Here is a 16,656-nt window from a genome sequence, read left to right as displayed (position 1 = left end):
TTGATGTTCCTTTTTGACTTCTACCTCTGCTGATTTCAGCATTGCAAATACTTCAGGAATGGTCTTTTCCATCCCCTGCATATTGAAGTTCATCACAAAGCTCTTGTAGCTCGGTGGAAGCGACTGAAGGATTCTGTCAATGACCGCGTCATCCGGGAGATTAACTCCCAGCTGAGTCAGGCGGTTATGTAACCCAGACATAGTGAGTATGTGCTCACTAACAGAACTATTTTCCTCCATCTTACAGCTGAAGAACTTCTCGGAGACTTCATATCTCTCGACCCGGGCATGAGCTTGAAAAACCATTTTCAGCTCTTCGAACATCTCATATGCTCCGTGTCTCTCAAAATGCTTTTGGAGCCCCGGTTCTAAGCTGTAAAGCATGCCGCACTGAATGAGGGAGTAATCATCAGCACGTGTCTGCCAAGCGTTCATAACATCTTGTTCTGCAGGGAGAGCAGGTGCTTCACCTAGCGGTGCTTGTAGGACATAATCTTTCTTGGCAGCTATGAGGATGATCCTCAGGTTCCGGACCCAGTCCGTATAGTTGCTGCCATCGTCTTTCAGCTTGGTTTTCTCTAGGAACGCGTTGAAGTTGAGGACAACGTTGGACATTTGATCTACAATACATGTTGTAAAGATTTTAGACTAAGTTCATGATAATTAAGTTCATCTAATCAAATTATTCAATGAACTCCCACTCAGATAGACATCCCTCCAGTCATCTAAGTATAACATGATCCGAGTTAACTAGGCCGTGTCCGATCATCACGTGAGACGGACTAGTCAACATCGGTGAACATCTTCATGTTGATCGTATCTTCTATACGACTCATGCTCGACCTTTCGGTCTTCTATGTTCCGAGGCCATGTCTGTACATACTAGGCTCGTCAAGTCAACCTAAGTGTTTGCATGTGTAAATCTGTCTTACACCCGTTGTATGTGAATGTTGGAATCTATCACACCCGATCATCACGTGGTGCTTCGAAATAACGAATTGTCGCAACGGTGCACAGTTAGGGGGAACACTTTCTTGAAATTATTATGAGGGATCATCTTATTTACTACCGTCGTTCTAAGTAAACAAGATGCAAAAACATGATAAACATCACATGCAATCAAATAATAGTGACATGATATGGCCAGTATCATATAGCTTCCTTTGATCTCCATCTTGGGGCTCCATGATCATCTTGTCACCGGCATGACACCATGATCTCCATCATCATGATCTCCATCATCGTGTCTCCATGAAGTTGCTCGCCAACTATTACTTCTACTACTATGGCTAACACGTTTAGCAATAAAGTAAAGTAATTTACATGGCGTTTCTCAATGACACGCAGGTCATACAAAAAATAAAGACAACTCCTATGGCTCTTGCCGGTTGTCATACTCATCGACATGCAAGTCGTGATTCCTATTATAAGAACATGATCTCATACATCACATATATATATCATTCATCATTCATCACAACTTTGGCCATATCACATCACAAAACACTTGCTGCAAAAACAAGTTAGACGTCCTCTAATTGTTGTTGCAAGTTTTTTTTACGTGGCTGCAATAGGGTTCTAGCAAGAACGTTTTCTTACCTACGCCAAAACCACAACGTGAATTGCCAATTTCTATTTACCATTCATAAGGACCCTGTTCATCGAATCCGATCCGACTAAAGTGGGAGAGACAGACACCCGCCAGCCACCTTATGCAACTAGTGCATGTCAGACGGTGGAACCAGTCTCACGTAAGCGTACGTGTAAGGTTGGTCCGGGCCGCTTCATCCCACGATGCCGCCGAATCAAGATAAGACTAGTAACGGCAAGCAAATTGGCAATATCGACGCCCATAATTACTTTGTGTTCTACTCGTGCATAGTAACTACGCATAGACCTAGCTCATGATGCCACTGTTGGGGAACGTTGCAGAAAACAAAAAAATTTCTCTACGTTTCACCAAGATCTATCTATGGAGTCATCTAGCAACGAGAGGGGAGTGCATCTACATACCCTTGTAGATCGCGAGCGGAAGCGTTCAAGAGAACAGGGATGATGGAGTCGTACTCGCCGTGATCCAAATCACCGATGACCAAGTGCCGAACGGACGGCACCTCTGCGTTCAACACACGTACGGAGCGGATGACGTCTCCTCCTTCTTGATCCAGCAAGGGGAAAGGAGAGGTTGACGGAGATCCAGCAGCACGACGGCGTGGTGGTGGATGCAGCAGTGATCGCAGCAGGGCTTCGCCGAGCTTTTGCGAGAGGGAGAGGTGTAATAGGGGAGAGGGAGGCGCCAAGGCTTCAGGTGCGGCTGCCCTCCCTCCCCCCTTTATATAGGCCCCTAGGGGGTGCGTCGGCCCTAGGAGATGGGATCTCCTAGGGGGGCGGCGGCCAAGGGGGTGGAGTGCCCCCCAAGGCAAGTGGAGACGCCCCCTCCCCTAGGGTTCCCGACCCTAGGCGCATGGGGGGCCCAAGGGGGGGCGCACCAGCCCACTATGGGCTGGTTCCCTCCCCACTTCAGCCCATGAGGCCCTCCGGCATGGGTGGCCCCACCCGGTGGACCCCCGGGACCCTTCCGGTGGTCCCAGTACAATACCGCTAACCCCCGAAACTCTCCCGATGGCCGAAACTGCACTTCCTATATATAATTCTTCAACTACGGACCATTCCGGAACTCCTCGTGACGTCCGGGATCTCATCCGGGACTCCGAACAACTTTCGGGTTACTGCATACTCATATCTCTACAACCCTAGCGTCACCGAACCTTAAGTGTGTAGACCCTACGGGTTCGGGAGACATGTAGACATGACCGAGACGACTCTCCGGTCAATAACCAACAGCGGGATCTGGATACCCATGTTGGCTCCCACATGCTCCTCGATGATCTCATCGGATGAACCACGACGTCGAGGATTCAAGCAACCCCGTATACAATTCCCTTTGTCAATCGGTACGTTATTTGCCCGAGATTCGATCGTCGGTATCCCAATACCTCGTTCAATCTCGTTACCGGCAAGTCACTTTAATCGTACTGTAATGCATGATCCCGTGACCAGACACTTGGTCACTTTGAGCTCATTATGATGATGCATTACCGAGTGGGCCCAGAGATACCTCTCCGTCATATGGAGTGACAAATCCGAGTCTTGATCCGTGTCAACCCAACAAATACTTTCGGAGATACCCGTAGTATACCTTTATAGTCACCCAGTTACGTTGTGACGTTTGGTACACCCAAAGCACTCCTACGGTATCCGGGAGTTACATGATCTCATGGTCTAAGGAAAAGATACTTGACATTGGAAAAACTCTAGCAAACGAACTATACGATCTTGTGCTATGTTTAGGATTGGGTCTTGTCCATCACATCATTCTCCTAATGATGTGATCTCGTTATCAATGACATCCAATGTCCATAGTCAGGAAACCATGACCATCTGTTGATCAACGAGCTAGTTAACTAGAGGCTTACTAGGGACATGTTGGTGTCTATGTATTCACACATGTATTACGATTTCCGGATAACACAATTATAGCATGAATAAAAGACAATTATCATGAACAAGGAAATATAATAATAATCCTTTTATTATTGCCTCTAGGGCATATTTCCAACAATTATATAGGTTTGGGTATTGCACGGCCAAAGGTGTATGTTCCAGCCATGTATCCTCATAGAATCTCATGGTACATCCATCACCCACAATAAAATTGCCTCTACAAAAGAATGTAGACTTGACCCTTAACAAGCATTTCCATAATGGTGAGTTTGTCAGTTGCGCCTTTACTTGAGGCAAAGTCTTTGAGTGAAGATATTTGTTGCGTAGCAACTTTAACCACACACCATCTTCCTCTATTAGAAACTTATATAGCCACTTGCTAGGTAAGTATTTGTTCTTAACTTTAAGGTGTGCAATTTCTAGCCCCCCTTGGTGTTTTGGCCTACATAGGATATCCCACTTTGCCAAGTGGTACTTTGTTTTTATATTCATCAATCTAACAAAAGAATCTGGAGCGATAAAAATCAAGTCTTTTTCATACCCCTTTGGTATTTCGAAGAACGAGAGCATGTAAATAGGTAAACTCTTGAGCACAGAGTTAACTAGAATTAATCGTCCTCAATACACTTCCACTTTTTGTTTGTAAAGGTTAACCAGAAGAAAAGGCCATGAGTTTTAGTTTCCAATAATTGTGCTTCTTTTAAAACCTATCCTCAATACACTTCCATTGTTTGTTTGTAAGTTTCAGAAAATGAATAGGTACTCAGAGGTACCGAAATGGAACCTACCAACCGCGCATATAGTTTCTTATAGCGTTTCTTCTATTATTTGGCACGTCCAAAATAGAAGACTTCACTCTTGTGGAAGTTATTTTTAAACCCCTATAATTGCTCAAAGAGGGAAAGTATCAGTTTCATATCTACGACCCTGTCCATATTGTACTCTATAAAAACAATAGTTTCATCCGCCATAATGGATGATGGAGACGTCCCATCACCCAAATACGGGATGAGACCACCCACCTTTCCACCCTCCTTAGCCCTTGCTATGAGGACCTCTAGCGCTGACAACAATGTTGAAAAGAATTGGAGATATAGGATCCCCTAACAACCCCTCCCAGGCTTGAAAGTAATGAGCTATGTAGCCATTTACTTTCACCCCAATGCCGACCCCGAATAAACTTATGCACTAGCTGCCGTGAGGCTGTATCAAAACCCTTCATGCGCAGAGCTTGTTGAAAGATAGAACATTTGACTTTATCATAGGCTTTCTCAAAATCCACTATAAAGATAACTCTGTGAAGTTTCTTTGAGTGTAACTCATGAATTTTCTCCTTTAGGACTACCACCCCTTCTAGGATATGTCGTTCAGGGCATGAATGAAATTTGAGTAGAGAGACCACAATGTGCGCCATTGCAGTTAGCCTCTATTTATACCCACTTTGGTAAAAAAACTAACATTGAGCGGACAAATTGGATGAAATTGTGTAAATCCGCATGGTGTCCTCCTTCTTTGGAAACAACATGATGGTATCAAAGTTGAGCATAAACAGTCGAAATTACCCATTAAATAAATCCACAAACAATGCCATACGTTATCCTTTTATAGTCCCCCAACATTTCTGGTAGAATTTCATGGAGAACCTGTCTAGTCATGGCCTTTATTGCTCTTCATTTGCGAGATGGCTTAAAACATCTTCTTTCCCATAAATGGCGTTGCGAAAACCACGTTCTCTTTCAGCGAAAGTTGTGGAATATCATGAGTAATGTCCTCATCCATCAACACGAAGGTGGACACTAAGGAGCCAAATAGCCTTATATAATAATTAGAGATAAGATTTGAGATTTTCCCGCCCCACAATCATCCCCTTGTCTTGCACTAATTGGACAGCTTTCTTTTTGGGGTGTTTGTCGCTCACGACCAAATGGAAGAATTTAGTATTATTGCCACCTTCCCGTACGTACCTCACTTTGGCACGGTCGGGTCATTTGGTTTATTCCTCTCTTGTGAGTTCGCCAATGTTCACCTCAGCCTCGTGTTTGGCAGCACATTCTGTCGGTATGAGGTGGGTTCATTTGGCCTTAATATCTAAAACATCAATAAGTTGAAGGAACCTTTCTTTTTATTTTTATAAGCACAGCTAGAATTCTTAGACATCCTCGTAAGAATTGTCTAATATGCCGGATTTTAAATTGTCACCTCCCTACATTTGTTCCACCACGTGTTTATTTTTCTCATTCTTTGGCCGCCATCTGAACGAAGCATTCCCTCTCTAACCACAATAGCTCAAAAGAGAAAGTTGCTTCGTCCCCTATGTTAGCGGACCTCACCGGAGTCCAAAAGAAGTGGTGTGTGATGAGAAAGTAGCCTTTGCAAGGCGTGTACTGCCACAAGAGAATATTTTTTGCTTCAACTCAACACTAGCTAACACACAATCCAATATATCGTAGCTAGTTCACTTCACTAGTTCACTTAATTCAATGGTTGAGACATGGTACGTTCAAATGTAAAGCTTGATGCATATCAATCTTTCATTTTTCTTATCTAGGCTGCTGCAACAGGAGATCAAAAAGCCGAGGTGGTCACAAATCACATACTAAAGGTGCATGCGAATCAATTACTTATTTATAGCTCAGTTGTAATTTACATTGAATTACATAATTATAATAAGAATGATACCAAGTTCCTTTATTTAATTTCACAAAAAGTTCTAAGAAATGAAAAGTGATCACACTACTAATTCTTTAATTTCACTCGTTTGAATTATTGAAGGTCTTAGGGTTGGATATCTGTGCCGATATAATGATAGGAAACAATATGTTGCGAGGCATATCAGGAGGGCAAAAAAAGAGAGTAACTACAGGTAAATATAGTTCGAAAGTAAGAAACTTACAAGATGCTTATGTGTTATTACATAGCTAAATTACTTTGTACTCCTATACAATCAAACTCACCCTTTCTATGACATGGTTGTGCAGCTGAGATGCTCGTCACACCCGGACGAGCCCTTTTCATGGACGAGATATCAACTGGACTTGATAGCTCGACAACCTTCCAGATTGTGAACTCCATCCGACAAACAATCCACATTATTGGTGGAACAGCAGTCATTGCCTTGCTACAACCTGCACCAGAGACATATGAATTATTTGATGATATAATTCTCCTTTCAGATGGTCATGTTGTCTATAATGGCCCTCGACAATATGTTCTCGAGTTCTTTGAAATAATGGGATTCAAATGTCCCAAGCGAAAAGGCGTAGCTGACTTCCTGCAAGAAGTGAGTGTAATCAACTTATTGTATGAAGTTTTCCCTGATTATATATGGGTCTATTTTAAAGTGCATTATCGTGAATCACCTTCAAAATATAAAACTTTAAATTTCTAGGAATTTTCATAATGCATAATGTGTGCTCACAAGTGAAACAAATGGATCAACATATTAATATATTTCTTACAGTTTGCGTCTGTAGCAAAATATGGCAAGCTGCAGTAGTTCTAGAAAATTGTCATAAGTTGTGGGTTTTTTTCATCCCCCAAAACGTGGGATTTTTGTAATAGCGGGATCATAAATGGCTAACATGTTAAAGTTTGACTAACTATAACTGGAAATTTATAGGTTACATCAATAAAAGATCAAGGACAATACTGGATAAACAATGATGAGACATACAGATTTGTTCCGGTCAAGGAGTTTGCGGAGGCATTTCAATCTTTCCACGTTGGTCAAGCTATAAGGAGTGAGTTAGTTGTGCCATTTGACAAGGACAAAAGTCATCCCGCAGCTCTGAAAAAATCACAATACGGTGCCAGCATGAAGGAACTACTCAAAGCTAATATCAACAGAGAGATATTGCTCATGAAGAGGAATTCCTTTTTGTATATATTCAAGGCAACCCAGGTGATGATTCTAAAATCAAAATCTACAGAAGTTCAACACTAAATGATTTCTTTGGTATTCCTAGAAAAGTATAGAAGAACATAACGTACATTATCTTATTATTTCTCCTTTTTCTTTAGTTGACACTCTTGGCGATCATTGCAATGACCGTATTTCTGCGCATCAATATGCATCGTGACTCGGTAACAGATGGAGGGATATACATGGGTGCTATCTTCTTTGGGATCTTGATGATAATGTTCAATGGGTTTGCAGAAGTAGGTCTAACTACTATAAAGCTCCCGGTTTTTTTCAAGCAACGAGATCTTCTCTTCTTTCCAGCATGGATATACTCGTTGACTTCATGGATCATTAAGACCCCCCTATCCTTGCTCAATGCAACAATTTGGGTTGGGATAACATACTATGGTATCGGATTTGATCCCAACATACAAAGGTAAGTGGAAATTTTAAGATCAATGGTTTTTTAACACCTTTTCTTTGATACACCCCCCTAAACACATCAACGGTTGAGATTACCCATACCCCTTCGTAATAAAGGGCAAGATGCTCTTTTTAATGTGTTGCACAAGCTAATGAAAACAATGCAATGCTACAGATTTTTTAGACAGCTCCTACTGCTCTTCTTAGTGAACGAGGCATTTTCTGGACTCTTCCGCTTCGTTGCTGGCCTTGCAAGGCATCATGTTATTGCAAACACCATCGCTTCCTTCTGCATGTTAAATTTTATGCTCACTGGTGGATTCGTCATGGCAAGAGGTATGCAAAAGTGGCTAAGCTGAAGTCCTAAAAAAGATGTTTGAAGTGTCCAGTTGAGAAAACTTGGAAGGGGGTTAGCCCAGTTAAAAAAAGCTGAGAAAACTTAGAAAGAATTTCTGGAGTTTAGTTATGTTTGCCCCCATTGGATGTGTTATCGGTGAATCATAAATTAAATGAAAATATTTGTATGATTTAACAGACAATGTGAAGAATTTGTGGATATGGGGATACTGGATATCACCCCTGATGTATGCACAAAATGCCCTATCGGTGAATGAGTTCCTAGGTCATAGCTGGAACAAGGTAAATAGACTTCTGTGGAAGGATGAACAATCATGTCTCTGAATATGTATGGCTAAAGCATATTATTAATGATATACTACAGACAACCCCCAGTTTCAAAAGACCACTTGGAAGACTAGTTCTGGAATCTCGAGGGATTTTTCCTAATACAAAGTGGTACTGGATTGGTGCTGGTGCCTTGCTCGGATATGTGCTACTATTTAATATCCTATACAGTGTTTGCCTCACATTCCTCAATCGTGAGTCCGAAATAAATTTTATTTAGAATGTAAATAGATATCTAAATTGCAATTTTTCAAAAAACGCTGTAAATTCTAATCTCATACATTATCCTATATGCAGCATTTGACAACAACGAGCCAACAGTATCTGAAGAAACATTGAAGATAAAACAAGCCAATCTCATTGGTGAACTTTTAGAAGCATCATCGGGAGGATGGGTTAACAACAGTACAATGGCATCTAGAGGTAATTAATGGTTCTATATTAATCAATCTAAGGAAGATATAAGATAAAAAATGGACAACTAGAAATGCTCAATAACGTGACTTCCTAATCCGATAGTTGAGGTGTAATTCAAAATTATAACACTTGCATATGCTTACCAGATACTGCAGACGGGAGCAATGACAAATCAAATTCTGACCACACAACTATGAATTCTATTCCAGGCAAGAAAGGAATGGTCCTACATTTTGTACCTCTCTCTGTCACATTCGATGATATAAAATACAGTGTAGACATGCCAGAGGTATTTTCTTTATGTAACTTCTTAGGATACGGTTATACTCATATGTCCAATATGTAGAACATACATGAGTAAAAACATCACACATCATTACTTTATCCAACATAAACTGTAGGAAATCAAAGCACAAGGTGTGGTGGAGAGCCGATTGGAATTACTAAAAGGTGTCAGTGGTTCATTTAGGCCAGGAGTACTCACAGCTCTTATGGGTGTAAGTGGTGCCGGTAAGACAACACTGATGGATGTGTTGGTTGGACGGAAGACCAGTGGATACATAGAGGGCAACATTACAATCTCCGGATATCCAAAGAAGCAAGAAACTTTTGCTCGTGTATCAGGTTACTGTGAGCAGAATGACATCCATTCACCAAATGTGACTGTGTATGAATCACTTGCATTCTCTGCATGGCTCCGATTACCTGCCAATGTTGAGTCCTCAACAAGAAAGGTTTGCAAAGAACAAAAAAAACTTTCTTTGAATGTTTTCATAGTATAGAAGTACATATATTAGAAAAGTATATGAAACATGATTAATTGAGAAGACTCATATTATCAACTGACAAGGTTCACTAAAAAGAATTGTCAACTGATATTACAAGGTAATGCCATGTAAAGTGAAAAATGGATCACAATAGAATTTAAGTTGAAATGTCTGAGAAAGATATTTGGAAGTGCTTGTCGATCACATTTATTTACTAGTCATATCTTGGTAAGGGATACCATATCTACTATCTACTTTAACACATGAAACCGTGTGCAGATGTTCATTGATGAGGTAATGGAGCTAGTGGAACTTAACCCCTTAAAACATGCATTGGTTGGATTACCTGGTGTGAGTGGATTGTCAACTGAGCAGAGGAAAAGGCTAACAATAGCAGTGGAGCTAGTTGCTAACCCTTCTATTGTTTTCATGGACGAACCAACATCTGGACTGGATGCACGGGCAGCAGCCATTGTCATGAGAGCAATAAGGAATACTGTAGATACAGGAAGGACTGTTGTTTGCACAATTCACCAACCGAGCATCGACATATTCGAGTCTTTTGATGAGGTACTAAATAGAGTCTGTACACACATTAAAGGGTAAAAAAACTAAAGCAACATATGAGCAATTGCTAATGTTTCTGAACCGTATTAATACACGATGGTTTGTGTGTCTTTGCAGCTCTTCCTGATGAAACGAGGAGGTGAAGAGATTTATGTAGGCCCACTAGGTCGACACTCGTGTGAATTGATCCAATATTTAGAGGTGACGAAAGGAAACATAAATTAGTCTATGTTTAGATATGAAGTGTCATACTAAACAAAGTTACTGAACTGCTTTGGTTCTACACAGGCTATTGAAAATATCAGAAAGATTAAAGACGGACATAATCCTGCAACATGGATGCTGGAAGTTACCAGTACAACACAAGAACATATAACCGGGATTAACTTCAGTCATGTATACAAGAATTCTGAATTATATCGGTACTTTTCTTGTTTCATTACTACATAATTTAATAATTTAATAATGTCATGCTGAAAAACTATAGCCATGATACAATTTGATTTAAGCCACGAGATCTTATATTTCAAAAAAGAGCAACAATTAATATATTTGAACAAATATGCATGACTTAAAATATATTGAAATCATAGATCACCCATTGTAAAAGCATGATAATACTCGTGTGTCAATTTGATCTTCTGCAACCGAAGTTCATATATGTGTGACAAATACAATTGACAAAATAGTTGTTTACAATGTGCACTAATATTATCGGTTTTGTTGCATCTCAGGAGGAACAAAAAATTAATAAAGGAGCTAAGCACACCTCCTGAAGGTTCAAGCGACCTATCCTTTCCAACCCAATACTCACAAAACTTCATCACACAGAGTTTTGCTTGCCTGTGGAAGCAAAGTTTGTCATACTGGAGAAACCCTCCATATACCGTTGTGAAGTACTTCTATACTATAGTACTTGCACTGTTGTTTGGGACAATATTCTGGGGTATTGGAAGAAAAAGGTAACATCATATATAATAAATTAAATGAAGTACATGATTGTATATATAATACTCCCTCCATCCGATATTAGTTGTCTTAGATTTGTCGAGATTAATTCGGTACGGAGGTAATAGTTGTTAAGGAGATTACTTATGGTTCCCACCTTTACTCTTGCAGACACAATCAACAAGACTTATTCAACGCCATGGGATCCATGTATTCCGCAATTCTGTTCATGGGGGTGCAGAACTCTACCTCAATTCAGCCGGTTGTGGCTGTTGAGCGCACAGTCTTTTACAGGGAAAGTGCAGCTCGCATGTACTCACCTTTGCCATATGCATTGGGACAGGTAAAGTTTCTTTGCATTAACTTTCATCTATAGTTATGTAATGTCTCGACCAAACTCACCGGTTCACCTGCCGATTTTTGGCTATTGCACTTGGGATCTAGACCGGTCCCACACCGATTTTTGGCTGTTGCACCTGGGATCTAGACTGGTCCCACATACCAACATTAGTCTTTTCTGTGCATTTTTCCTCACTCATGTGCATCTGGGATCAACTTTTCAGTCGGTCACCAATCCTCAAATTGCTCCAAGGGGTCAACTTTCCGGTCGGTCACCCATCCTTAAATTACTCTAAGCCAAGCACGCTTAACTTTAAGGTTTCTTGAGGATGGACTTCCAGAAAAGAGGTCGCACCTTGTTGATATGAGTACTATATCATTCCTATTAAACCGGAATGTCATAAGTTATTTTATAGGCCAAATAAAAACAAGACTATGGAGTTTAACAAACAAAAGGCGTCACATTTTCATGTATAACATCATATATGAACGCAAGCATGTATATTTTTCTTCTTCTTTCTTGTGTTCTGGAGTGGGTTGATACCATACTTGAACTGCTTATTGTATGTGGTGGTAATTTGCTTTATATATAAGGCGGGGCGAAAAGCCTTTTCAGTGAAAGGATTGAGTTCATATTGAATTACAGCTAGAAAAGATGGTATATATAGTTTAACAAATATCTAAGTGGAAAGCAATAGTAAAAAACAATAAGAACTAACATCCTTCCCTTTGTAGGTTGTAATTGAACTTCCATATATCCTTGTCCAGTCCTTAATATATGGTATTCTAGTATATGCTATGATTGGGTTCGAGTGGACAATTGCCAAGTTCTTTTGGTACCTGTTCTTCATGTACTTCACTCTAGCTTACTTCACATTTTATGGAATGATGTCGATGGGACTGACCTCAAACTACAATGTTGCCTCTATTGCTTCTGCGGCGTTCTATGCTCTCTGGAACCTTTTCTCGGGATTTATTATACCAAGAACTGTAAGTATACTAGTTGCTCTCAATGTTTTAACTTTCTATACTTCCCCATCTAACCAATAAACAAAAATTTCTCCTTCTTTTCCAAATATTATTCAAACTCTTATTCAAAAAGTGATACTATGTTAACTGGCTACTTTGCTCTATAGAGAATCCCAATATGGTGGAGATGGTACTATTGGCTCAACCCTATTGCATGGACACTCAATGGTCTGGTCACTTCACAGTTTGGAGATGTAACAGAAGAGTTTGATAATGGAGTGCGAGTATCCGAGTTTGTAGAAAGCTACTTTGGGTACCATCAGGACTTCCTGTGGGCAGTCGCTAATGTGGTCGTCTTATTTGCTGTTCTCTTTGCTTTCCTTTTCGGACTCTCAATCAAGCTATTTAACTTCGAAAAGAGATAAGTGATCAAGGAAGAGCATATCCAAGTTTGATCGAAGACTAGCAGAGACAATACAATAGGACTATGTCCTTTTACTTGTATTGGATACATTTGAATATTACTGGGAATATTAGACAATTTCATGATTAACTCTACAATATAAATCATGATTAAAGTAACTATTAGCATGTATACCTCTAGCATACTAGATGGATTGAACAACATCGTACATGTAGCAGCAACCATAATTAGGGAGTAGATCGAAATATGTAATCGTTTGTAGATGAAAATAGTTGTGGTTGCTGACGACGTAATGTTATTGTCAACAAGTTATCCAAGAATGGTCGAAGCAGATGTGTGATGCGTCCCTGCCTAACTTGGAAGGAAGGTGACCCACGAATGTGAACAATCACGTGTAGCGCTTTCTAAAACCCAGTGTAGCGCTTTCTAAAACCCAATTGCCCTCTCCTAGTACAGGATCACAAGAGCAAGATGTTCCGGGGACCTGCTCTCGAAGTCATTGGTGCATGCCTACGTTTGGGATGGAGTAGATTAGCATGGCAACACGACCAATAAGAGGCGTGAAAACCCTATCTCAATTTGTTATGTATTTGGAGATGTCCGATAGGGCTTTACTCTTATAAAGGACGTTAGCGTGGGCTCTACGATGGCAAAGAGGCCCTCCGCCGTCCGTTTGCGGCTGGCTTGACGTGAGGTCCACTTGAGAGTGATGTGAAATATTGATTTGCCCGGACTGCTCAGACCCGGGCGACCTGGCTTGGCGGTCCATGACGAGTGGACCGCAAGTGCGCACATGACCATAGTCATGCGACAGCTCGCGTCGTGCCTACACCCAAGCGCGATGGCCTAGCTGGACCCGCCTCTTGGCATCTTCGCACCTGTCGGCTGGTTTGGTCACTGCAGTCGGGATGTGTGGTCCACGCTCCTGCGCCATCTGCGCCGAGCCATCTGTTCCGCAGTGGCATGCCATGAGGGCCTCTCGGGGCTCTCCGCGTTGTCCGATATGCTCGGATTGCATGCACCTAGACGATCCGATTGGGTGGTCCTTGACGAGTGAAATGTTGGGCACACACGGGGCCACCGTCATGGGGTGGTTTTGGTTGCGCCCTATCACGCGCGAAAGCCGAGGCCGAGGCCTCCTGTCAGTGACGCACACCCGCTCCTGGGTGGAGTCTCTAGCGCCAAGCGGCCACCCATCTGGGATCCTACGTCGGTGAGGGTGCCATTTGTGTCGTCTGGTGCACGATGGCCTCCTGCTGTTGGCTCTGGCGTGGTCCGCACTGTTCGATCGACGCAACGTCCCACACCTGACCATTCTCCCTTGGGGTCCATGACGTGTGCCCCGGGAGCACGATCGGGGCCGCGTGTCTGCGGAGATTTTTGTCGCGCTCGTGTGCGCTGTCTTGCCCACTTCCTGTCGTGTGTCGGGCAAGACGGGTCTGTGTGTCTATGTCACTTACCCTGGGTATGCGCGGGTGAAATGCATTCGCTTCTCGATGGGCTTCCTCGTTCGTGGGAGCCAGGTCGGGCGTGACCGCTGGTCGTGAGGTGCTCGACCTCTTTGAGTCGCGATGAGGTGAGTCAGGGTGTTTCAATTTTCTACAAGGTCGGTTGAGTTTTCCTATAAATTTATCATTGTATGCTATTTATTGGTCAGTAACTTTGTTGTCAATGATCTGGGAAGAGCTGTTCTGGATGCCCAATCTTGGATACAAGGAGTTGGGCTTTTTCGTTTTCGTAGTGCTCTGGCTCGTCAAGCTCTTGTGGATCATCCACCGTTCAACCTGGGCAATGATAGATTTGTTCGGTTTATCCCGCATGATGAGGGCGTAAATTACAGAGCAACGCAGGGTTTTCGCCGTGGATGGGTTATGTTGCTGGGTGTTCCTCTGGATTATAGGCGCACACAGTACCTTGCGGATGTAATTAGCACGTTTGGTCGATTTCATCATTGGCATCAAGATGATCCCATGCTTGTCCGATCGTTGGCTTATGTGTCTTTTCCTACGCCGACTTTGGTTCCTCGCTCTGTGACTTACAGAGAATATGCAGACTTTGGTGGTGCTAGGATCTCTTGGTCTGCACCTGTCTATATCCTGTCAGCGGATTTTGCAGACATCTTACCAGCAGATGAAGACCCCATGCCCTTCAATGGCAATCCGCACCCCCTCCCTGGCAATTTACAGTTTGACAACCACAATTGGGTTATGCTAGAATTTCCAGAGCTGGGTTGGAACGATGTGCCACACCCTGTCAATGAGCAGCAAATCAATGATGTGCACCCGGTTCATGAAGCTATGCAGCATGAGGAAGTTCAGGAAATTTAGTCCCAGGAGTCCATTGTTCTGCAACCTTCAGATGATTCAGTTAACAATATTGACAATGCGGCTGAGGTGGCTATCTTCCAGCCCCCAGTGGGACCACATCAACCTCCTCTTATGATTGGGCAAGTTCTCACTTTCTATGGACCAATTTTGCCACATGTGATGCAGTGGCAGCGCTCATTTGAGAAGATGTGGCCTTTTATTTGGTCTTCAAACATTCCTCAGTTTGTTTTCAAGTCTGGCATAGGTACTATGCTCAACAAGCAGTCCTGTGAAGCCCTCTGCAGTGGCCCAGCCTCTACTCTTAAGCTTCTGCCTGCACCTGACTCCTCGATCAGCTCTGCTCTGGATGTGCCAACTGCTTCTGTTAAAAGGCCAGTTGCTCGAGCTCTCTGCTTTGACGATCTGGATAACCCAGTTTCTGAAACCTTTGAATTCTCTGCTGTGCCTGAGGTATCTCTGAAGCGAGCAAGGAAGCCTCAAGCCTCAAGAATTATTGTTGATACTGAGGTTCGGCGCAGTGCACGACTGAGCGCTATCCGTGATGGCTACCGCAAAGTAACTAGTGGAATTTCTACAAAGAATTCTCACACTTTGAAGAAGCGCAAGACCAGCAGCTCCCAGTCTGAGAATAATCCTACTGTGCCACCACCAACTGCTATTGCAGATCTTCAACGTATTGGCGCCCGTCTTTGCATTGCACTTGAGAAGATCTCTACGGATAAGCTTGTGGCTGATCCTGCCAAGTCCAGCAGCAGCGGGGGTTCTGATGATTAGTTACTTCCTGCAGGGTTCTGGTTTATGGCGTACCGTAAACGCCATTTATCTTTCTTTCTTTGTTGAGAACTATGTGATGCTTATCTGCTTTGTGGGTCGGTGTAGGTCATTGCGTGGCCTATTTACTATGCTTTCACTTTTGGTTTGTAATGAATCAGACAAGATTTAAGGAGTGGAAAGTGCTATGTTGGAATGTGCATGAACTCAATTCTGAAGCGCGTTAGCTTGCTGTCGGGTGGTAGGTGCGACATATGCCAACGGGTGGCTTATCATTGTGGGAGCCAGTAAGACGTCGCCGGTGCCTGGAAACGGGATGAGGCGAAGACATGCACGCCGGCGAATCTTACCCAGCTTCGGGGCTCTCCGTGGAGATAACACCCCTACTGCTACTCTGCAGGGTCTCCGCATGATCACTAGATGGACAATTAGCTACACAATGCTCCTTGAGCTGTTCGGTGGGAGGAGGAAGAAGGGCACGGCTAGCTTGCTTCTTCTCCTTGTGTGGCGTCTAAAACTAGCTGGGGTAAAACCCTTTGCATGGGTGCCCCGGGGGGTTTATATAGGCCTACCCCCCGGGGGTACAATGGTAATCCGGCTGGGCGCGGGGCCCAG

General features: G+C 42.7%; 1 protein-coding gene across 2 annotated transcripts; it reads left to right on the top strand.

Moving 5' to 3' along the window:
- Window positions 1-6,006: 6,006 nt before the first annotated feature.
- Window positions 6,007-13,259, top strand: LOC125541102 (ABC transporter G family member 53-like). 2 transcript variants are annotated; one of them, XM_048704583.1, is made up of 18 exons: window positions 6,007-6,106; window positions 6,277-6,367; window positions 6,483-6,784; window positions 7,124-7,405; window positions 7,525-7,841; window positions 8,004-8,164; window positions 8,364-8,467; window positions 8,550-8,706; window positions 8,810-8,935; window positions 9,139-9,218; window positions 9,331-9,663; window positions 9,976-10,266; window positions 10,381-10,464; window positions 10,552-10,685; window positions 10,998-11,225; window positions 11,383-11,554; window positions 12,286-12,540; window positions 12,687-13,259. In XM_048704583.1, exons 2-18 carry the CDS (start codon window positions 6,307-6,309, stop codon window positions 12,942-12,944), a joined length of 3,345 nt encoding a protein of 1,114 aa, XP_048560540.1. In that variant the 5' UTR covers window positions 6,007-6,106; window positions 6,277-6,306; the 3' UTR covers window positions 12,945-13,259. The 2 variants fall into 2 exon arrangements, with proteins under 2 accessions (XP_048560540.1, XP_048560539.1); XM_048704582.1 differs by having other exon boundaries at window positions 9,076-9,218.
- Window positions 13,260-16,656: the final 3,397 nt, after the last annotated feature.

The sequence above is a fragment of the Triticum urartu genome, chromosome 2 (assembly GCF_003073215.2).
Source record: "Triticum urartu cultivar G1812 chromosome 2, Tu2.1, whole genome shotgun sequence".
Taxonomy (NCBI): Eukaryota; Viridiplantae; Streptophyta; class Magnoliopsida; order Poales; family Poaceae; genus Triticum; species Triticum urartu.
Note: the sequence above shows the minus strand (reverse complement) of the source record. Positions and strands in the feature narration are given on the sequence as shown.